General features: G+C 38.0%; 1 protein-coding gene across 6 annotated transcripts in view; it reads right to left on the reverse strand.

The window, feature by feature from the left end:
• Positions 1-24,758, reverse strand: part of LOC310635864 (protein SSUH2 homolog) — a 54,746-nt gene that overhangs the window by 27,592 nt on the left and 2,396 nt on the right. For 2 of the 6 annotated variants that reach the window (XM_083355193.1, XM_083355192.1), the window contains exons 1-2: positions 4,430-4,616; positions 1,928-1,986 (exon numbers count right to left, since the gene is read on the reverse strand). In XM_083355193.1, the coding sequence (XP_083211319.1) occupies positions 1,928-1,986; positions 4,430-4,452 (82 nt within the window). In that variant the 5' untranslated portion in view covers positions 4,453-4,616. Of the gene's footprint in view, positions 1-1,927; positions 1,987-4,429; positions 4,617-5,020; positions 5,210-24,758 lie in introns of those variants that run through there. The other 4 variants (XM_083355191.1, XM_083355190.1, XM_083355194.1 and 1 more) reach the window with 3 other exon arrangements.

The following is a 24,758-nucleotide window of genomic DNA, read 5'->3' on the forward strand; positions in this document are numbered from 1 at the left end:
AATCATTTGTCTGAAATGTTATAGGATCTCTTGCTCAAGCAGGGGATTGGACTAGAAGATCTCCAAGTTCCCTTCCAACTCTATTATTCTACGCTGAGCTTGTCGATCAGAAGGTCGGCAGTTTGGCGGGTCGAATCCCGAGTGCCGCATAGCAGAGTGAGCACCTGTTACTTGTCCCAGCTTCTGCCAACCTAGCAGTTCGAAAGCACGTAAAAAATGCAAGTAGAAAAATAGGGACCACTACAGTGGGAAGGTAACAGCGCTCCGTGCGCCTTTGGCGTCTAGTCATGCCGGCCACATGACCATGGAGACATCCTCGGACAAGCGCTGGCTCTTCGGCTTTGAAACGGAGATGAGCACCGGCCCCTAGAGTCGGAAACGACTAGCACGCATGTGCGGGGGAACCTTTACCTTTAACCTTACAGTAGTGGCCAAAATTGTGGAAACCTTTTGGGAAAAGTGTACATTTGAGGTTTAATGGCTAATAACACCACTTTTGTTTGGAGTAGTATCATAAAATTATATATCAATTGAAAGATAATTTAATCAAGAATGTAATGCAATAAAGTTAGTTCAATTATCTATATTCTATGAAAGGTATAGCCAAATAACCAGAAAAAGGAAGCACAACTTGCTTAGGTTGATATTAGGTAGCTTTCCTTCATCTGATTGGAGCCAACGAGCATGAGTGTTTAGAGAGCCAATCAGGTGTCATCTTGTTTTAACAATGAGCCAATCAGATCACGGTAGGATTCAGTTACTGATGTCATGTATTGAAGCTGAGAGGAGGACATTTGTCAGTGTGTTACGTGATCGCTATCAAGTTGGTTGGGTTTTTTTGTGTTCTTTCATTTAGTGAGCTTGTAAAACGTAATAAAATTAAAGTAATGGTGCAAAGAGTTGACTGGTTGCCCAGAAAGCGCTTTAAAATAGTATTATTAAGTGAACAAGGCTACAGTTATAAAGAAATTGGGAGAAAAATTGGTGGAAACTTAACCAACGGTGGCATTTTTACTGTACACTTTTCCAAAAAGGCTTCCACAACTTTGGCCATTACTGTATATGAAACTACTGAGTGTGATCATTCAGAATGTTAGAATAAAATGTTAGCAGTTTGCTGATGATACCAGCACTATCTCTGCTTTTCATCAGATCCAGGTAATGCATTGCTGAATCAGTGCCTGGCTATGGAAGTGGAGGGCCAAATTGAAGCTCAGTCCAGGCAAGACTGGGACAGACCAGACAAGACAGAAGTGTTGTTATGAATAGTTTACCTGTCAACTGAGCAGTGTTTAACCTGTTCTGGATGGGATTGTGATCCTCTACAAGATCAAGATGTTTCTAGAGCCATTTTCGACACTGGAGACACCAAATCTTCTGTCATATGAAGTACCTTTTACTAGATTAATTTGATACAGTAAGATACAGCTTTGATAGAGCCTGGCAATATCCATGCCCTGGTAACTTCTTGTATAAATGATTGAAATACATGTGGGCTGTTCTTGGAGGTAATTCAGAATCTTCAATCAGTACAAACTGCTGTAGCAAGAGGACAGGCAGAAACTGGGTTGATATCACTGTATTACACTGGCTTATTATAATTTTTTCTGATTATGAATTGAGTTCAGGATGCTAGTTTTAACTCTATAACCCTTAACAATTAGAGATCAAATTGTATCTAAAATAATTTCTGTTCCTACCATCTTTGGGGTATCTGCAAAGTATCTCCAGTAATGGATCTTTCTTACTGAAGTCACTGTCTTCATACTTCACTATCATTGCCTTCTCACTTACCTACTTCTTCAACTATCTAAACCGTACAGATCCAATCAAGCAGCCAGCAATATGAGTATTCTGGCCCTTGACTTGAACACAGCTTTAATATCTGAATCCCAGCTTGAAGCTAGCTGCTCCTGTATTACCATACCTTGTGCAGTCTTTGGGGTGAGGTGACTGTCACTTCCATAGCTCACACAGCTTTTGTCTCTGGAAGAAGAAAAAGAAAGAATGCCCTGTAACTTTTTTTTTCTCAAAAAACAAGAAGTTAAAAAAAAATCATGAACAAAAGTAGCAACTTGATCTTCTCTAAAGCCAAGAGATGGCTAGACTGATTATGCATTATGGGGAGGTTCTGTTACTTTGACAATGGATTCCTCTGGTACACAAATAAGGAAACATGGATTTTTTCATAGTAAAACAAACAGTACTGCACAGCATTGCTTTTTCAAATTTCTGGAATTTCTCAAATAGTGTTAATTCAATCTTCAAACAATGAAGGCAATTTCTCTATATCAGCCTGTGCATATACACTACAAAACTATGTGGTCCATATCCTGCAAATTGCTGTACACTTGTGGAAGAAGGCACTCATGGCCTCTAATGCAGAGGTTTCAAAATTAGCAGTTGTTGAGAGTGGGTTTAGGACAATGATACATCACTCTGATTCTCTGCAATCTGATTATATCTAGATAAGTTCCTGGCACACTAGTGGAAGAGTAAGGTAAAGGTAAAGGTTCCCTCGCACATGCATGCTACTCATTTCCAACTCTAGGGGCCAGTGCTCATCTCTGTTTCAAAGCTGAAGAGCCAGCGCTTGTCCGAGGACGTCTCCGTGGTCATGTGGCCGGCATGACTAGACGCCAAAAGCGCACGGAACACTGTTACCTTCCCACTGTAGTGGTCCCTATTTTTCTACTTGCATTTTTACGTGCTTTCGAACTGCTAGGTTGGCAGAAGCTGGGACAAGTAACAGGCGCACGGAACACTGTTACCTTCCCACTGTAGTGGTCCCTATTTTTCTACTTGCATTTTTATGTGCTTTCAAACTGCTAGGTTGGCAAAAGCTGGGACGAGTAACAGGCGCTCACTCTGTTATGCGGCACTTGGGATTCGACCCACCAAACTGCCAACCATTTGATCGACAAGCTCATAATAATGGATCAGCTTCTCACTTTCTCAGCCTATCCTCCTGTATCACTGATTTATAGAAACATAAAACGAGGGTATGAGAGAAATTAGATTTTTGGTGCTTTGAGTTCATAAAAAGCAGAATGATATACTTGTTATCTATCTATCTATCTATCTATCTATCTATCTATCTATCTATCTATCTATCTCATCTATCATCTGTCTATTGCATCTATCTATGTATCTCTCTATCTTTCTATTATCTGTCTATTGTCTATCATCTATCTATCTAATTGTTAAGACTGCCCAACTCCAGAAAAACATGTGGCTTAACCCTCCATAAGATAGGCTTAAGATACAGAATCTTGACAGACTTGAACATTGGGCGCTATCTAACAAAATGAAAAAAGTAAGGTTCTACATTTAGGCAAGAAAAACCAAATGCACAGGTATAGTATAGGTGGTATCTTGCTCAACAGTAGTAACTGTGAGAGGGATCTTGGAGTCCTAGTGGACAATCACTTAAATATGAGCCAGCAGTGTGCTGCAGCTGCCAAAAAAGCTAACACAGTGCTAGGCTGCATTAACAGAGGGATAGAATCAAGATCACGTGAAGTGTTAATGACACTTTACAATGCCTTAGTAAGGCCACACCTGGAATACATCACCATGATGTAAAAAAGATGTTGAGACTCTACAAAGAGTACAGAGAAGAGCAACAAAGATGATTGTTAGACAAGAGCTTAAAACTCCATTAATTCATTCTAAGCATGGTCACTGAAAGGGATGCTAGTTGTTGGTGTTGTTACCCTGCAAGGAGTATTGAGGCCGAGAAAGGTGGATTTACTTAGTACTGCTGACTTGGAACATCCTTAGGCACAATAAAAGAAATTAAAATGTACATTGCTGTGCACAATCATTTCCTTTGCCAAAACCATCATTGTCAGTTTGGACAGTTCAGATAATCAGGCATAAAAAGCAATTACATTGATGAAACTGTGCAGCTATTGCAGAATGGCAACTACCCATGAAAACAAAAAACTATCTTCTCTTTTCTGGGATATAGTCCAGTCTCCTTTTTAAAGTTTGAATATAATTGCAGACATGAAATTAAAGCTTAAAAATTAGAGTAGCAAAATTATTTACCTTCTGTAGAGATATCTTCTAAAGGAATTATTTTATGAAAATACTTTTGAGGCTCATATGCTGAAAATGACATTGCAACATAGCTGCATTGTTCTACTAAGAATAAAAGCACACCCAGCTGGTGACTGGCATTAATTCCTCACATGGGGGGAGGGGGAGAATGTAAAAACTACTATGTAATTCCATTTAAAACTTTCCAAATCTATTATCCCTAATCTACATTATTTCAAGTCTCTGTTTCAACCTATTCTACATCTACTACTTACTTACTGCTAGTACTTACTAAGAGACAAAAGACAGAGACAGAGGCTGATAGAAATCATGCTGATATACCTGATTTACTCAATCAAACAAAAGTATTTTAAAGACAGCTTACCCAATAAGCAAGTATTTCTCCATGGCTGTTTGCCAGGGATAGGTTAGGTCAAAGGAGAGAAAAAAACATCCTTGCTTTTAAAAAGCCCCTGTCCAAGACTAAGGAAGTAGATTTATCCAAAGGAAACGTGGAAGTACCCAGATTCATGAGCTGTCTATTTTATTGCTACATACTGCTTAAAATGGTCTTCCCTCCTGTAGTTTTTCAACAGGACATTGATTGTGTAACAGTAATTCTGAATTGCACAAGGTTTTTCTTAACTGACAGCAACTCTATACATTCTGGAGCAAAGTTCAGCCATCCTCCATTTAATAATATGTTTTTTTATTTGGACTTGGAGATGTTTTCTGTTTGTTTGTTTGTTTGTTTGTTTGTTTGTTTGTTTGTTTTTCCTCACAAAGAACAGGGACAGTTTGCATCAGAAAAGACAGGAAGTAAAAAAGGTAAGTGGTTATTTAAAGAAATGTCAGTGTGATTGCTGCATTGTTCACTCTTTTTTATTAAACGGAAATACAACTTTGAAACATTGTGGCTTCACAGACACATTTTGGTAGCCTTCTTCACAACAATACAGAAGTGATTTGCCATTACCTTTTTCTGGGATGGCTTGTCTTTTCCACTTCCTACAGTCTCAACATTTCCTGGTGGTCTTCTGTCCACAGATTAGCTAGGCACAACTCAGTTTAAGTTTTTGATATCAGGGACATGAACAACATCCTTAGAACAGGGATGAATTCGACAGGAGAAAATTTGGAAGCATAGGTAGACTCTTTCAGCTGACAAAAGGCTCTTAAGAAATCAATTCCCTTAAATTTAGACTCATAACCGCTCCTAAAACTTTGGAGCAGTCTACAAGAAATCCTGGAATCCTAGTCATTTGTCTTCACCTCACATAGTTTTCTTCACATGTTAGTACCAGTATAAAGTTCTTTACATTAACCAAAAAAACAACAAAAATATGTGTAGTTTAATGAAGAGAAGGGTGAGGTGTGACATGATAGCAGTGTGCCAATATCTCAGGGGCTGCCACAAAGAAGAGGGAGTCAAGCTATTCTCCAAAGCATCCGAAGGCAGGAGAAGAAGCAACAGATGGAAACTAGTCAAGGAGAGAAACAACCTAGAACTAAGGAGAAATTTCCTGACAGTTAGAACAATTAACCAGTGGAACAACCTGCCTCCAGAAGTGGTGAATGCTCCAACACTGGAAGTTTTTAAGAAGAGACTGGACAGCCATTTGCCTGAAATGGTATAGGGTTTCCTGCCTTAGCAGGGGGTTGGACTAGATGACCTCCAAGGTCCCTTCCAATTCTATTATTATTATTATTATTATTATTATTATTATTATTATTATTATTATTATTATTATTATTATTATTATTATTATTAAGTCATAAAATACTCCCAGGAATTAAGAACATTTTGTTCTGCCGAAGAAACTTTCACTCTTGCGTAAACTGCTCAATCATGGAGCAGTTATCCTACATCACCCAATCCTTGTATTTCCAATTTTCTCATACTGCATGTGACCCAGTGCTTGTGGTCTCATATGACATCCAATATGTGTGATTTGTTTAATGATGAAAAAAAAATCACTTTCACCAACTCATTGAAATCATTGAAATTTGATTTGAAAATGGTTGTCTTAAACCTCATTGACAGAACAGAGCCTGAGTTTTAATATGACACTTATGGGTACTTTCCTTCAACCCCTGTAGATTCATCATGATGCTGTAATTTACTTTGTGGAAGCACCTGGGAGAGGGTTGATCCACCAGGGTCATTGATAAGTTGCAAAAACATCCTGAAACCAAGCTTGATTTAAGAACTTTTTACCTTTTTTGTAAAAATAAGAAGTTACCAATGTGTATTTTTTAAAAAAAAATAATAATTGGTAAGCTTCCATGCTGCAAATCAAAGAAATATGCTGTAAGAAGACAGAACACACACACACACCCCAGAAAGAAATATTTTGGGGGATATTAAAAAGGCAGAATATTATATTTCCCCAAAGGAATAATGGAGAAAATCTTAAAAGGCAGTAACTTCTCCCTCTCCCCCAGCCAGAAACTCAGCAGGCCAGATCTGTAGAAATGCAGATTTGATAATCCCATTCAGAAAAACTGAGGCCCCATTCATGAGAAAATACTATATCTGCAGAAACCCATTCAAGACAGGATCTTTCAAAATCCCTTGGGCCAAGGTTTGATAGCTAACAACAGCAGAGTGATAGGATTAGAACCAACAACTGTCACCCAAAAATCCAACATAGGACATAGTCATCATTCCCAGCCCCAAGGAAGCAGGACATGACCTTTAGGACATAATAAGATTGACCCACCACCGTTAGAATACCAGCACACTGAACCTCAGGTCAAAGTTCATGCCACAGGAACAGGAACAACTCCAAACACAAAAGCCCAAGAAGACATAAAAACCCACCACTCCCAGCTCCATGTGTCAGCCACCCCAGAAACACATGCTGTGTCACTGAAGTTTCTGCCAATTCAGTAAAGAAACCTCTTTCTAAACAGCCTCCATTTTGTTTATTCCCAGCTTTGACTGGAACCTAAAGATTTTTCTTTCAACAATACTCAAGCAATATCTGTACTTCTAACATTGTCTCTGAGCTCCTGTTATACTATAGAGGTATTCCTAGAAAATAAAATAAGGATAGCTATAGTTTGGGATTTGTTTCAAAGTCCACTTGCACAGGTAGAAGATAAAGGATGATAAAGGGAGACACCCTAAAGGAGAACATGGAGAATGTCCAGAAGATTTATGTTTTAATGAATGGAATGAAGTATGCATCCATGCATGCATGCATAGATTATGTTTGGCATGCCTCAGTGGCAAGCATTTTGAGACTATGCCCTTAACATGCTCTCAAAATTTGCCACTTAAAAAGACTGGGGACTTCTGCAATACACTATTGCTTGTTTTTACAACAACAACAATAACAACAACAATAATAATAAAGAAAAGAAAGCACACACAGTTGCCTTTCAGAACATCTAGAATCTAGATAAATGCAGGAAGGCTGGTCAGAGACAAGAAGAGGGTAGAAGGAGCAGAACTTTCTAGAACATGTTTCTTATGGAAGGTAAAATGTCTTGTAAAGGTTTGACTGAACTTAGCTTCTGCTCATTATATTTGCACCACTGGGTGGCAATGTGAAACCAGCAAATGGGAAAAATACAGAAGTGAAAGAAATGTTGTCAAAAGGAGCAAACATTTTATATGTGTGTGTACTTCCATTTGAAGATGATATTATCCAGCAGTCAAGTGGAGAGTTGGATACATTGCACATTTCGACCAAATTGCACCAAATTAATGTTGCACATAAAAGGATTGAAACCAGAACAACCATAGCCAATTTCTTTGGGACTGTCTATGCTAATTACGTACATTATTGTTTCAAGTGGCTCTGGAAAGTTCTGTGAACTTTTGACAGAGAGATAGCTTGTACTCAGCCAGATAGCTTGTAGGAAGCTTACAGCCGTACTGCAGGCAGAAAACTATCAGTCATTAATTTATTCATTTGTTTATCTATTTTAAAGGTTTGCATTGCCACCCATCTTGTGAAACACAACTCTAAATGGCTAATAGCAATAGCAAAAACAAAAACAAGAAAAATGACAAGAAAAACCCAGTGCCAATCTACAGCAACTATCTACCCATTTGTTGATATCAGACACTAATGCCAGTATTCATTGACATTAGGCTGGGTTTTTTTTCTCCTGCTTTACATCTTTAGCCCCCTCTAATGGCCAGTTTCTAAATCCCTTATCTTTTATTATGACTTGCAGTTGCCAGCATAAGCAAAATAAGTACCGTATGTTTCTAATAAAAAGTTGTGGTTTTTATGCTAATAAAAAGTACAGTAAAAAGTCAATATTCCAAATTTATTTGGACCCTTAATAACTTTCTTAGGTCAAAATCTTATTTACTTTGTACTGTTTATTTCAAATTCTTTAAGTTGTTAAGCCTTTAATTTTTCTTTTGCTCAGAGTTGAAAATAAACTCACCTGAGGAAGATTTCTCAAGCCTATCATCCTGAAGGTCTCTAATAGCTTTAGAATAGTTAACAGGCAATTGCTGAAACTGATTAAAAAGTAAGGTTTGTAAACTGAGTGTCCTTTAAAAGGCTACGCCCGGGGTCTTCAAACTTGGTCCTTTCATGACTTGTGGACTTCAACTCCCAGAATTCCTCAGCCAGTGTTCCTGGCTGAGGAATTCTGCGAGTTGAAGTCCACAAGTCATAAAAGGGCCAAGTTTGAAGACCGCCAGGATATGCCATAGCTGTGATCAAGATGGGAAAACTCATCATCTCCCATCACTCCAACCCACAGAAAACTCCTACGGGCTTCTAACATTGAGCAGTCATTGGAACAATGTGGGTGGTTTCCAGTCCTCTCCTTATCTGGAGAAGTGAACCAGTCTATTCAACAGGATCTTGATCCTTGCCATGGTTGTCATTTTGTCAGTTCACCATATCGCCCTCAGAAGCCGAAGCTCTATCTGTTTTATATGTATGTTTTATCTCTGTTTCCATAAAGCCCTGTTATCTGTCCTTTACATGTAACTGTAAAATGGAAGTAGTTGTTGTTTCACTTAATACATACAAAATAAATGAAATATTGTGTTTGTAAGATGATCAGAGATTTAAGGAGGGACAGTGTATTCCCCCCAAAAAACCCCAGTCATGTGTTCAGACATCTGCTTAGCTTCCAGCTGGACAGCCAGTTATGCATAAAGAGATGCAAACCCAAGGGCCACCAGTCTTTGATTAAACCATTCATTTAGCAATTATTTGAAGCTACCACAACCCTGAAGAAAAATTGACTTACAACCGGTCCTTTGAACCGGTCCTTTGAACAATTGCAGCATTCCAGATCATCATCTGTGAACTTCCAGCCAGCTTGCAACAAGCAAAGTCAATGGAGAAAGTTGGATTCTCTTAGCCAGGGGTCCTCAAAACTGGCCACTTTAAGAGTTGTGGACTTCAACTCCCAGAATTCCCCAGGCTCTTAGCAATTGCATGAGTCACTTCACAATTGCATGATTCACTAACAACAACTGCAGCAATTTACTTAACAATCATGGCAAAAAAAGGTTTAATATCAGGTGCAACTCATGTAACATCCACCTTTTTACATTTCTTGTGTTGGGTGAGGAGAGCACATCTTTCTCCTTCTGTCCTGGCTGCTTTTTATAGAGGCACAATGGAGAGTGTTTTAACAAATTGCATCACTGTTTGGTTTGGTGGTAGCAGTACCTCAGATAGAAGGGCCATACATAGATGGAAAGGGCAGCTGAAAGGATTATAGGAAGCTTGCTTCCTGTTATTCAGGACACTGCTTATAAGCACTAATAGAGTTCAAAGCATTGTTAGAGATACCACACCCACTTCCCAGTCTGTTTCTGTTCCTCCCCTCTGGGAGGAGGTTTTGAAGTATTTATAGCAGAATTAGTAGATTCTGTAACAGCTTTGTTCTTTATGCCATCTGTCTTGTAAATTGGTAGGATTCTTTTTTTTTTTTGGTGCCATGTATACATTTTAACTAGACTGTGATGTTTCTTTGTGTCATATGTGTGTATGTGTGGGTATATGCATAATGGTATGGGGTTTTTTTAGATCTGAATGTAATGAAATATCATTTTAATGTATGCTGAATAGTGTACATATAAAGTGACAATAAAGTTTTTATTCTATTTATTCTATTCTGTTCTGTTCTGTTCTATTCTACCTTGTTTAGCAACAGAAATTCTGGTCCCAGTTGTGATCCTAAGTTGAGGACCATCTGTACTGAGTGGTTTTACCCATTAAAAAAAGGTCCTGTTGAAATGTTGGTACATGCAACATTTAGCTAACTAGCCTGTTAGCATTTTATCTATCATGAATCTGTCTAGCCAGAAAGATCATGCGAGACAAATCTTATTGCATTCTTTGACCAAGTGACAAAATTAGTGGACAAGGGGAATGCTGTGGATATAATTTACTTGGATTTCAGTAAGGCATTTGATAAAGTAGATCACAATCTACTACTTGATAAGATAGAAAAATGTGGGTTAGACAGCATCACCATCAGATGGATCCAAAGTTGGTTGACTGGCCTTACTCAGCATGTCGTCCTCAATAGAACTGCATTTACATGGAGGGAAGTGTGTAGTGAGGTGCCCCAGGGTTCTGTTCTAGGCCAAGTGCTCTTCAACATCTTCATCAAAGATTTGGACGAGGGGTTAGATGGGGAACTCATCAAATTTGCAGAGAACACCAAGCTGGCAGGAGATAGGCTTAAGATACAGGAAGATCTGGACAGACTTGAACACTGGGCGCTATCTAACGAAATGAAATTCAATGGTGAAGAAAGAAATGGTGAAGGCAAGAAAAACCAAATGTACAGGTATAGTATAGGTGGTACCTTGCTCAATACAAGTAACTGTGAGAGGGATTTGGAGTCCTAGTGGACAATCACTTAAATGTCAGCTAGCAGTGTGCTGCAGCTGCCAAAAAAACCAACATAGTGCTGGGCTGCATTAACAGAGGGATAGAATCAAGATCATGTGAAGTGTTAATAACACTTTACGATGCCTTGGTAAGGCCACTCTTTGAATAGTGCATCCAGTGTTGGTCACCATGATGTAGGAAAGATGTTGAGCTTCTAGAAGGAGTAGAGAGAAGAGCAACGAAGATGATTAGGGGACTAGAGACTAAAACATATAAGGAATGGTTGCTGAATTTGAGTATGTCTAGTTTAATGAAAAGAAGGACTATGATAGCAATATTACAATATCTCAGGGGTTGCCACCAAGAAGAGGGAGTCAAGCTATTCTCCAAAGCACCTGAAGGCAGGACAAGAAGCAACGGATGGAAACTAATCAAGGAGAGAAGCAACCTAGAACTAAGGAGAAACTTCCTGACAGTTAGAACAACTAACCAGTGGAACAACCTGCCTCCAGAAGATGTGAATGCTCTAACACTGGAAGTTTTTAAGAAGAGACTGGACATCCATTTGTCTGAAATGGTATAGGGTTTCCTGCCTGAGCAGGAGATTGGACTAGATGACCTCCAAGGTCCCTTCCAACATTATTATTATTATTGTTATTGTTAATTATCTGATAAGAGAGAGAGTCCTTCTGAAATTGCTTTCTATCTCATACACAGCAGAAGGGCTTTTCTTTGGAATTTGTCACTGCTTTTTTTTCTTTTGGAAAAGTAATTAAAATTTTCTTTCTAGTCATGGGTTAAATCATATTATTTTCACTTGCTTGTTTTATCTTTCTCTACTTTTAATTGCTTGAAAATGGAAGCTGCCTTGAATGCAAAGTTTGAACAGCAAAGAGATATAGATAAAAGAATGCAATAAGGCTGTGCATGGGACATTTAACTTAAAAATGCATATTTGGAGGGAAATCCCTGAGAAATCTTCAGAGTAAGATGTAACTAACTTGGGAATATGCATTATAAATTTGTTTTATAATAAGGGAATTTCAAAATGATCCCAACTAGATTCTGTCCCTGTGTCTTTTAGGTATTTTATTTTAAACCTAATTTTAATTGTAAAAGAGCTTACCATCTCAAAATTTTAGGCAGAAATAATTTGAAAGTTTTTATTTAAAAAGAAGAACACAAGCAGAAGATGTATTATCTATATTCGCTGAAAAGCTGCATGCATGGAATGGAAAACACTACACTCGTATTCAAGGAGAACCTTTTCAAACAGAAATGGAAATTCCTGAAAACATGCTGCACTTTAGATTACCAATTTTATTTTGAGTGTTTTGTTTTGCTACTTTCCTCTGCATTCACCTGCCTCAGTGTTTGCATTATAGCTGGAAACTGAGCTTCAGATTGTTTCAAAAGACATTCCAGGTGGCTTAAGCTGCTGAGCTATGGAACTACAATGGGGGGGGGGAAGCTACCAAATATATATTTCTTGCAGAATGAAAACAAAAGATAAATATTCTTACTATATATAGACAAATATAATAGCTGAACCCTCGAATATGTGATACCCTAATCAAGAAGGAGGGGTTTTTTGTGTTTGGTTTACTGTTAAGGGTATAGTATATTGGATGTGCATTGAAGCTGGTTCTGGGGATGCTGACTGACCCCAAATTAAAGCTAATAGAGGGGGGAAAGAACAGCTCAGAGTCTGGCCAAAGCTGTGCTTTTACTCAAGATTATCTTTTGGAGATGAAAGCTAAAGTGTTGCATAGGCCCACTGTTTCATAGGAAAGTAACACTACTTTCATTAAGTCATAAAATGGCACACAAATCAATAGGCTAGAAAGCCTTTGAAAAATATATTCAGTAACTTTGTGCAGGAATTATTGTTCTAAAAAAAAGGAAATCAACATCGTCAGAAGGAGGAAACTGGCAGTACAAAGAATATAAATGCATACATTTATATGTGCATTTATATGTATAAATGTTCATATTTGTATATGCATACAAAGGCTGCACACATGTACAAACAGAGAGAGAGATATTTTCAGCACCTGTCTTTCCCATCAGGCACAAGAGATCCCATTATGAAACCCAGTTTTTATAACGATTAGTGCCACTAACTTCACAATCAAAGACCAACCTAGATACAATTACAAACAACCATCAACAAACAACAATCCCATGGGCTCTGCTATACTTTCTGAACCCCGTGCCTAGTGACATGGGTAGATTTGAACCAAATCTCCAAGGCCTTATGAAAAGTCAACAGGTCACCGTGATACAAAAAAGATGTTAATCCTCTAGAAAGAGTTCAGAGAAGAGCAACAAAGATGATTAGGGGATTGGAGGCTAAACTGTACAATGAACAATTGCGGGAACTAGGTATGTCTAGTCTAACAAAGAGAAGGACTAAGGGTGATATGATAGCAGTCTTCCAATATTTGAGGAGCTGCCACAGAGAAGAGGGGTCAACCTATTCAATCTTGGACCTTAGGGCAAGGCAAAAAATAACTGATGGAAGATTATCAAAGAGAGAAGCAATAAGGAGCAATTTCCTGATGGTGAGAACAATTAATCAGGGGAAGCACTTGCCTCCAGAAGTTGTGGGTGCTCCATCACTGGAGGTTTTTAAAGAAGAGATTGGATAGCCATTTGTCTAGAATAGTATAGGCTCTCCTGCTTGAGCAGGGGGTTGATCTAGGAGGCTTCCATGGTTCTTTCCCACTCTGTTATTCTGTTATTCTATTAATCTAATCTCCAAGGAAATTATGTTAGAAAAATATGTGACGCAACAGAAAAGGCTCTTGTTATTTTATGATATGTGTGTTGTCAAGATACTGTGCTGTCTTTTCTGAACCTGGTGACTGCTTTCCCTACAATTGAATAAAATATTGAACAGATGGATTTATCATCTCATTTGCAGTCATGATTCTACTTACTCTTCTATTTATTGACAAGCCCTGGATGAATATAGTTCATAAATCTTCATCTCTCTCTATATATATATATACCAGCAGTTGCTTGCCACTTACTGAATAAAAGCTTATTTGGCTGAAATGGCAATGGCATTAAGCAGATAAGAGAGGTAAGAGAAAAGTAAATTGTTCGAAGTCCCATTCTGTTGAACAGCATATTTACATTTAATTATCTAATCTACTTTATTCCTCCAACTGAGGATAGCACCTAACACCAAAGCAAACTCAGTATTTTCACTATTAAAACAACTTTGTTAACACAACAAAGTAAATATCAAACAGATATCACAACCACTTACAGCATTAAAACTAAATGTCCTCAGCTCACTTCAAAGCTTCCCATCCCTACTTGCTTTGATTCCAATGAAAATCAGTTCTTGTCATGCCAAAAAGCCAGATTCGATCTATTTAATCAGAACAGAGTATGACTTATTCTGTGAAATAATTTTTCTTTTTTGGAACACAAAAAAAGCCCTGGGAGAAGGTAGATCTCTCACTCCAAGAACATATAAATGTTCTGCAAATAAAAATCCCTGGCAGGCAAAAGAGAAATATCCCAAGTCCTTCAAGGATAGGTACTCCCACTTTGCCTTGGGTTGCTGTTTTTCCAAGTTGTCAGGGAAGTGATAGGTGGCTAGGCATTTGGCTCTTTTGGATCCAAAAACAATGAACACACACCATTGAATAAAAGGATTTTAGGCTCAAACATATTCAGTAAACAAAAGAAGGTTAGTTCAGAATGGATTCAAAACTTCTAAACTTTTCTTAATATGAAGGACAAATATGCCACCAAACTCCTCAAAATAACAATGGTTTTCCCCATTGTCACTACAGTTGCTCTTGTTTGTGCCTACATCTGTTGGTTAATCTGTTCTTTTTTTGCTCCTTACTGGATTTATGACATAATGTAATATCTGTATTTCTCTGCTTTGAGAACAAAGGGAAGGTAGACTGTATTTTTTTTCCTTATCTATCTGCTCAGATTTTAAAGTTTCCATCCAAGTTCATTTTTCCAGATGCTGCATCAGCTGACTTACAAGGAGTAAATAACAAGCCAAACCTTTTCACAATGTAATTGCTACATTTATAAAATATTCTCCTCTAAGAGGCTGACCTGGAAACCTGAATTATGGTCTTTCCTATGCTTTCCTAACTAATTCTTTTTTCCAGAGATTCTTATTACTTGTTGTTTTATTACCTTATTGCTGTTAACACTCTCACACTAACTGTGGTTGTTGGACAGTTAAGCAGTATAATAGCAAAGAAATAAAAGAATAGACTGGCATACAGTATAAGAAATAGTCTGTAATATAAAACAATACTCATTTTATCTGTGATACAGCCTGAACACATATTTTATTTATTTAGCTCAAAAATAGTAGTGATTATATATTATATTTACCTCTGGAGACATTTTCTGTACCATGGAATAGAAAAGCAGAAGGTTTTAGGTTGTCAATCATGTTATAATGAGAAATTACAATTCCATCCCAAAAAGAATCTGTAGTAGCAAAAGAAGAAGCAATGAAAAAAGTGATTTTTCCTTCTTTCTCACTTGCTACAAGTTGGGAAATATTCTCTCTTGGCTCTGCCGATCCAGTTGGAAACCCATCTCAGCACTCTGAAACTGAGCTCAGCACATATTTTGGGATTAACCTTACTTTGACTTTCTGAATGATTGGAGCTGCAGGTTGACATATCCCAACAAATAATGAATGATTTTCAGGCCATCACTTACAGGCATCAATCTTGAGAACTTCTGAAATGCTATGAATGCTATTCTGTCTCTGCTACAGCCTTCTTTTCTGTGAACTGCCTAATTTTCTACCATTGTGTCCCACAGCACCACCCTGTTTCTAACTGTCCCTGCAACTAGAATAAGATATTGTCAGCAAGCTAAAATACTGGAACAATCCAATTTGGGTAATGATGATAAAAGTCATTTCTAGAAGAATCCAAGTTTGCAATCACCTGCCAATTCCCCAGAAAATCCAAAACTGCATTGGACATAAGGACTATCAAGGATCAACTTTCCAATTCCTGCCTAGAAGAGTCAACACATTTCCCATATTCCATGTCCAGCTTCACAATCCACCCAAGCCAGTAATTAGGAAACTCTTCTCAAGAAGTGCCCAATCTACTAACTAGCCATCCCAAACTTTTGGTATCCCAGAAAAATCTAATGATAAGAGGGAGCAAAATATACTAGCCTACAAGGGTAACTCAAAGAACACTTTTCAATCCATTGACATTCAGTGACATGTTAAACTTGGCATCCCAAAAAGGCAAACAGAAAAGCAAGATTTTTCCTTCTTAAACATTTTTTGAAAAATTTAATTTTAACATTTAGATAGGATACTTGCTGCATTGGTTCAGCACAATTTGCCTCCTTGCTGAACAATTTAGAAACTTGTTCTGTCTTTCTTTCCCTCCCGACTAGCATTGCCTTAAAAGATATCCATCACAAATATGGACAAATATGGAAAAATATGAAGAGTTTGATAAAAAGGGAGCCCATGAGCAGATTGTTCTTAAATCCATGGTTTACCCATACAATGTGCCATCTTGATGTGGCTACAGTGTCCCTGAAACCTGGAATGCTAGGGTGATTTGGGGCTGATGGAATCCTAAAGAATTTTCAGTCAAATCTTTGAGAATGCTAAAGTTTGGATATTGATAAAAAGTTGTGCTGTCCAGATGCTGATTTGTTGTGATAACTACTTACTGCTCTTGTCATCAAAACACCTCAATGTATGTCAAGCCAAGCTACAACCCAAACACACACTTACAGTAGATATGCTTTTAAGCAAGGACATATTTAATGAGGTTCACATATCAATTCATGTGATACTGATCGTAGCTATTCAAAACTCAGTTATCCTCATGTTTAATGGAATTTATTCATATTTAGGGATGAATTTGCTGAAACACCACATTCTTCTCCAGACTGGTGCATTGAACTATAATTTACAAAAATTCCTAGGTGGCATGACCAATGGCAATGTTATGTGCTTAAGTAAAGTCTCACATATCTCCATAGATGTGTTCAGTCTTGCTGTATGTTTCCTGGTTTACTATTCTGAGCCAGTTTGTTTGCTTACAATGAAACAGCCTTTTTTCTAGCACCAGCTTTGTCCTATGAGTTTTGTTTAAGTAAACATGCAAAGAATAGAAAAATATGCACAAGTAAACTTAGTTGGGTTACAGCAAATGCCCCAGCATTCCAGCGGACCAAAGTTTTCAGAAGCTCTGTAGAAACAGAGCTTTCTGCTTTACTTCTGTATAATGCTGATATTTGTAATAGCCTCGGCATTCTTAAACAGGCTTTTAACTATCTAAAGAATATTGGATAAGTCAAAGATTAATAAGTGGTTTCATACTACATTAATTCCAGATTATATCAATTCATCTAATTCCAGTCATTTATTCATAGTGCTGCTTTCTGTTGTTTCTAATAAACCAAGATTTTCTTTCAAATGGAGATAAATCTTTTGAAGTAAACCCTGGTTTGGGGGCAATCCAGTGCCTGTTCATTCATATACTGTATGTTTATATTATTTTTTTATTTTAATCCCATTTATATCCCGCCCTTCTCCGAAGACTCAGGGCGGCTTACAATTTAAGCACAAACCAATGTGCTTAGCAATAGCCTTCATTCTATGTATATGCCTGCTTATTAGGGCTTTCAACCCCCCCCCCCCAAGCAGCACTATTACAAAGTCAGCTTATTGCCCCCAACAATCTGGGTCCTCATGTGTATGTGAATTTTTTTGTTTCTCCTGAAGACACTAGTTTGATTTCACAAATGTCTATAGGAGAATAAAGCCATTTAAGCAACTAACAAGGAGGATGCTTACCTAGACTGTAAAACATAAAATGACTTCACGGGATTGCAGAGTTGTAAAGGTGATTTGGATTATTTTTTTTTATTGAAAAGTTTTATCATACATTTTATCTTTAACAGTCCCCACTACCCCTCCCCTACCCCTCCCTCCCTCCCCCTCCCCCCTCCCCTCCCCCCCGACTTCCCAGAGCTAAGTACAAGGTATAAAAAACAAAACAAAAACAATCATAAACATCCATATGCTAACAACCATAAACTCTAAAATCTATCACTCTCTAGCTCATATAGGATAACTACAAACACTATTAATATTAAATATAAAAAGAAAAAAGGGAAAAAAAGAAAAAAGAAAGGAAGACTTATTCAAATGCTACATGAAACTTCTTAGTCCCATATTTGTTCTGGATATACTCAATCCATTTTCTCCACTCCATAACATAACGTTCTTGCAAGTGATCTTTCAAATAAGCCGAGATCTTTGCCATCTCTGCCAGGTCAGAAACCTTTAAAGTCCATTCTTCTATAGTCGGCAGTTCCTCCTTCTTCCAATATTGACCTACTAAGAGTCTTGCTGCCGTAATTAAATTCAACATCAGCTTAGTGTCCACAACCGTAGCGTCTGTAATTATACCCAACAAAAAAAGTTGCGGACAAAACTTTATCCTTTGCTTAAAAATCTTCTGCATGTTCCACCATATTTTTATCCAAAAAGCCTTAACCTTTTTACAGGTCCACCATATGTGAAAATATGTTGCATCTTCATCGCCACACCTCCAGCATTTAGGCTGATAATTCGGATACATACTTGCAAGTTTTTTAGGATCTAGATGCCATCTATAAAACATTTTATAAAAGTTCTCTCTTAAATTTTGAGCTTGTGTAAATTTTACGTTCCTCACCCAAATCTTTTCCCACGTATCCATTGTAATAACTTCTTGAATGTTTTGGGCCCATTTTATCATACAATCTTTAACAAGTTCTGTTTCTGAGTCAATTTCTATCAATGCAAGATATATCCGTTTAATATGTGCTGGACCCTGATTTCTAATTTGCTTTATAAAATTTTCATCAGTCATTGTAAAACCATTTTTCTGATCTTCTTTCCACCTGGCCCGTAGCTGAGTATATTGAAACCAAGTTTGAACAATCTTCTCATCTCGCAAGTGGCTATATGGTTTCAAACACCAGACATTTCTTTCCAAGCTTAAAATCTCCTTGTACATAGTCACATCATGTTTAAAGCCAACATTTATATTTTCTATTGCGTGTTTTGGGATTGCCCACAATGGTATCTTACAATCTAGCTTATGTCTGTACTTCTTCCAAACTCTCAACAATGCCTGTCTTAAAATATGCACTCTAAACACATTATCTACCTTCTTATCATACAACAAATATGCATGCCAGTCGTGGCCCTCAAGATTTAATAATCTCTCTTGTGTCAAATTGATCCAGTCACTTATTCCTGCTAACGCAGCAGCTTCATAATATAATTTAAAATTAGGCATTTTAAGACCACCTCTTTCACGAGTATCCTGCATAATCTTAAGTTTAACTCGTGGCCTTTTCCCTGCCCATGCAAATTTATTGATACCTCGCTGCCATTCCTCCAAATTAGAATCTTTCTTAAGAACCGGTATCATTTGAAATAAAAATAAGAATTTAGGCAGGACATTCATTTTCACTGCTGCGATTCGCCCCAACAAAGACAATTGCAATTTTTCCCAACTCTCCATTTCTTTTTGAATTTTCCCCCATAATTTTTCATAGTTATTTTTATATAACTTTGTATTAGAGGGCGACAGAAGCACCCCCAAATATTTGACCCTTTTAACAATCTCAAATCCAGTTAATCCTTCTAAGAGAGCCTTTTGCGAAACTGTCATATTTTTGGCCAGGATTTTAGTTTTTTGTGTATTAACTTTAAATCCAGAAACCTTCCCATATTGTATTATTATCTCCATCAGTTCCACAACAGAGTTCTCCGGCTGGGTCACTGTAACAACCAGATCGTCTGCGAACGCTCTCAATCTATAATCCTGATCTCTAATTTGTATACCCTTAATTTTTTCCGAATTCCGTATTTTAACCAATAATATCTCCAATGTTAATACAAATAACAAGGGCGATAACGGACACCCTTGCCTTGTGCCCTTCTCAATATTACATGCTTCTGTCAGGCTATTATTAACTATTATTCGGGCAGTTTGTTTTTGATATAATGCCCTAATTGGTTGCAAAAAATTATCCCCAAAATTCATTTTATCTAGAACTTTCATCAAAAATTGCCAATTCAATTGATCAAAAGATTTTTCAGCATCTAAAAAAATTAGCGCCGCAGGGATCTGGTTGTTCCTTTCCAAAAACTCTAACACATCAACTATATGTCTCACATTGTTTTTCATTTGCCTACCACTAATAAACCCTGTTTGGTCCCCATGAATCACCTGTTGCAGAACCCTCATCAGTTTATTAGCCAACACCTTAGCAAATATCTTGTAGTCTGTATTTAAAAGCGATATCGGTCTATAATTTTTAACTTGAGTAGCATCTTGGTCTTCCTTCGGAATCAAAGAAATAAAAGCAGTTCTCCAAGACGGAGGCACCTTTCCCCCCCTCTGAATTTTCTGGAACAGTTCCTTTAGCGGTTTTATCATCTCTAATTGTAGATTTTTGTAATAAGCCGCAGTCAAACCATCCGTACCTGGCGCTTTGTCCACCTTCAATTCCTTAATTGCTATAAGAATTTCTTCTTCTGTTATCAATTGATTAATCCCCTCTTTTTGTGCTTGCGTAAGAACCGGGATGCTAGCATTCTCCAAATATACATCAATGTCTTTTTCATTAATCTTCTCCTTAGCATATAATTTAGAATAAAAATCCACAAAGGCTTCCTTAATAAGATCCTGTTGAAACACAACCTTCCCCTTATGCTCAATTTTATCTATATTAGAAGCCCTTTGCTTTTTCCTCAGTCTGTAAGCTAGCCATCTACCTGGCTTATTAGCATTGCAAAAAGTATTATGCCTGGCAAACCGCAGATTGGTTGCCACTTGGTCAGCCATTAGTTTATCAAATTGTCCTCTTAATAGCTTAATAACCTATTTAGTCTTCACATCCAATGGATTCAAAATCAAGGCCTTTTCTTTTTCCTTAATTTCATTCTCCAATTCTTTCCTTCTGGCTTCCAAAGTACGTCTGTGTTTATTATTCATATATATCAACACCCCTCTCATATAGGCCTTGCTAGCATCCCAAACCATGTCCATAGAAGTATCCTTATTCATATTAATTTCAAAAAAAATCCTTCATCCGCTGTTTACATTCTTCCACATTTCTCTGGTTTCTAAACAAATTCTCATTTACGCGCCACGAGCGCCTATCTCTATTGTCCTTATTAATCTCTAACCAGACTGGACAATGGTCAGAAATAGCTCTTGCACATATCTTTACTTTCTTAATCCTAGAAAAAAAGTCATTAGTCAGCAAAATAAAATCGATCCTGGAAAAAGATTGATGTCTATCAGAAAAAAAAGTATAGTCCTTTTCATGCAGATGTGTGTCACGCCAAATATCTCGCAGTTCCAAATCATCCTTCAATTCAAAAAAGGATTTAGGCAATCTGGCATGACTCGGAACGCGCTTAAAAGAGCCAGCCTTATCCATCTGTACATCCAAAACACCATTCCAGTCCCCCATAAAAATAAACGATTTGTAATCCAACTGAGTAAGCTTTGTATGAAGTAGACTAAAAAAATCAGCTTGTTGTTGATTAGGAGCATACAATCCAAGTAAAAGCGTCTTTTTGCCTTCTAACAGCAAGTCTATCATAACGTATCTTCCATGCTTATCTGCTTCAATTAAGTCCGCCGTTAAAGCACTTTTAACATAAACAACCACTCCATTTTTCTTGTTCATTGCAGAGGCAACAAATTGCGTGCCCAACCTTGAGTTCGATAAATACTTTTGGTCCATAACCCTAATATGCGTTTCTTGCAAACATATAACATCAATCTTGAATTGTTTTAAATATTGAAAAACTTTCTTCCTCTTCTGTGGTGAATTTAGTCCATTAACGTTCCAGGTTAGAAATTTAGTCGCCATGCATGTCATCCCAAAGCTGTTGGAGCACATCTTTAATAGCCCCTCTACCTCCTTTGGGCCACGCTCCTCCCACTGCTTCGCTGTAAGTACGCTTTGAAAGTTCCATAAACTTCTGCTGATCTTGTTCTTTTATTTGTTTTGCTCGTTTTAAAGCGGCACGCGTCACCCTCTGCTCTCCAGCATCAGCCAACGAAGTTATAATTTGATCCCCTCCAGCACCATTCTCCTCTGTCTGTCCATCTTCGGCCTCTTGAGGTTTTCCTTCTCCAGATCCCTTTGCAGTTTCCAGAAGTGATAGTGGGGTTGCTTTTAAAACATTATTGTAGAAATCACGCGCCTGTGTCACAGTAACCAGACGGTATCTTTTACCTTCATGCATCACCACCAATCCAACTGGAATCTCCCATCTGAACCTTATATCACGTTGCTTAAGTTCCTGTACAAGAAATGCAAAGTCCTTCCTTCTCCTTAAAATCTTTGGAGGAATTTCTTTTAAAACCAAAACTTCTTGGTCAGCAACCACAACTTTAGTATCATAGGCGGCTTGAATAACTTCATCTCTAGTTTCTCTCTTTGCAAAATAAACCACCACATCTCTAGGTAGCTTTCTCTGTCTAGCAATCCATGAGTTTACATGAAAAACTTTATCCATACATCCCTTTATTTCAGATGCTAGCTGACCCAATACTGCTTCCAGAGCCTCAGAAATCAGCTGCTTTAGGTCTTCTTTGGTATTTTCTTTTAAGCCTCTGATTCTAACAGCATACTGCATCTGATGATACTGAACAAGACTCAATTCTCTGTCCATTTTGTCTCTTAAATCTTCATTCTCCAGTACCTTTACTTCTAATATGGCATTCTTTTGACTCAGGTCTTCCACTTTTTCATCCAAACCTTGCACACATTCAGCCATGCTTTCCACTGTAGACAAAATGTCTACCCTCATCGCACTGAACTTCTCTTCTATCCTCTCTTCTATCCTCTCCTCCAGTTTCTCCAATTTCTCCTCCACCTTTGCCAACTTATCACCCAGTGTTTCTAAGATTACCTGGGCTTGTTTTTCAAGAGCATCTTGTAAATCCTTCGATGTCAATGCAGCAGGAGGAAGCAAAGCTTGCAACGATGTCTGTTGCACCGGGGAAGTTCCAGCACTCCGAAGAGTTTTTGGGGGAGGTTTAGCCACCATCTTTTTACTTTCACTTATTGCGCACTTTCACTTTAAGTTTATAAAGTCCATTAAGCTAGAGAGTAAAAATAAAAGTCCTCTTCACCTTATCCTCCTGTACCGCTCTGCCTGCTCCTTTTTATTCCAGGGTCTTTCCTTCTGGCAGGGGTGGTTGCAAACGCCTGGCTCTGCTCCAAAAATTCCGGAGCAGAGACGCTGAACAGCTGGGAGCAACCCAGGCTACAGGGGAGTTCAATCCTTCAGCCGCCCAAGCTTTAAGCTCAGGTGGCCCCGGAGAACTCAACCCCTACCTGGGGCCTCACCCCCTCCTCTTCTCCCGAGGAGGGGGCTTCAAATCCACCCGAACAGCTGATCGGCGCTGTTTCGGGTGAAAACAACACAGCTGAGCAGCGGGCAGCCCGAAACGGCTGTCTCCGGTGCCGCGCCGCCACCGGAAGTCCGTGATTTGGATTATTTAGGCATCAAGTTTCACCCCCTCTTTGTGTAGAGATTCAGAGTAAACCATTGGTTGCCCATCTTTTGCTTGAACACATTCAATGAAGGATAGCTCATTGTCATGCCTGCTGTTTGACTGCCCTCAGGTTTCCTAATATTTAATTGGAATTTGACTTCTAAATGAGAATATCTGTGGGTCAGGGTTGAAATGGGGGGTCCTTGGTGCTCTCTGAGCTTGGTTGCTTTCATCAGCACTAGCAGTGATGATCTCTCCTTGTTTGGGTAATGAAATGTCTGCAAGAAAACAACCAATCTTAGAAAACACCAAAGATCCCTAGTTCGACTTCTAACTTAAAACTATTGTTCTTCCAGAGGCCAAAAAAACAATCTGTTTAAGATGTTTTACATTTGGTCCTCTAGGAAACACAAGACTCTCATGTCTACCCATAAAATCCCCTTAACCTAAAATTTGGAAAGACAATCTAGCTTCCCATGTAAATTTTTTAACAAGAATAATGATAAAATGGGAATATTTTGATTCCTACTCACACCTGGAAACTCCCAAACACTAGGGAATGGGCTGGAAAATATCATTATGATTTTATCACTATGTCACTAAATTGCTTCTTGTGACATTTCCCATGCCCCACTCCCATGCCCAAAAGATGAAAGACTGAGTTGCTTCCTTCACTGTTCAAAGTTTGCTAAATTCCTGGTTGTGAACAAAAGCCATCCTGAATTCAACCCACTTCATGGTAGCTTTGAATTGGCCATCCTTAACGAAATTACAAACGGATGATTTATGTACATTTGACACCTTTAAGCAAAGCAGTTATTGTAGTGTGTATGTGTTAGTCAGAGGCTTATGCTATAGCTTAAAAAGATCAATAAACATTCTGGTTTAACTGCAAATTAACTGTCCTTGTTCCATTCCAATATGATCCATGACATAAACTTATAATATTTTTCACAGGCCCTGCTTAGTATATTGTGCAATTGATTGTTTGCATGTTGAATGATGGGTTAGCAAACAATTACTCAGATAAATGCACACAGGAAACATTTTCTACCAGCAAAATTACTTAGCAAGAGCAAGACTGTAATTTTATTGTATGCTAACCCATGATTTACTGAATTACTGTAAACAAATTGAGGATTTGCACAACACACTGAACTATAAACTAACTGTGGTTTTATAGAATGCTAAGAATCCAGAAAGCTCAGCTGTGTAAAATGTGGTGGCACAGACAGTTATGTGTGTTCCTAAGAGGACACATTACAGGTCCGACCCTTATCAGCTCCATACCAAAATTGGGGTGCCTGAGTTTCAAGGC

Source organism: Vipera ursinii, assembly GCF_947247035.1.
Source record: "Vipera ursinii genome assembly, chromosome: 2".
Classification (NCBI taxonomy): Eukaryota; Metazoa; Chordata; class Lepidosauria; order Squamata; family Viperidae; genus Vipera; species Vipera ursinii.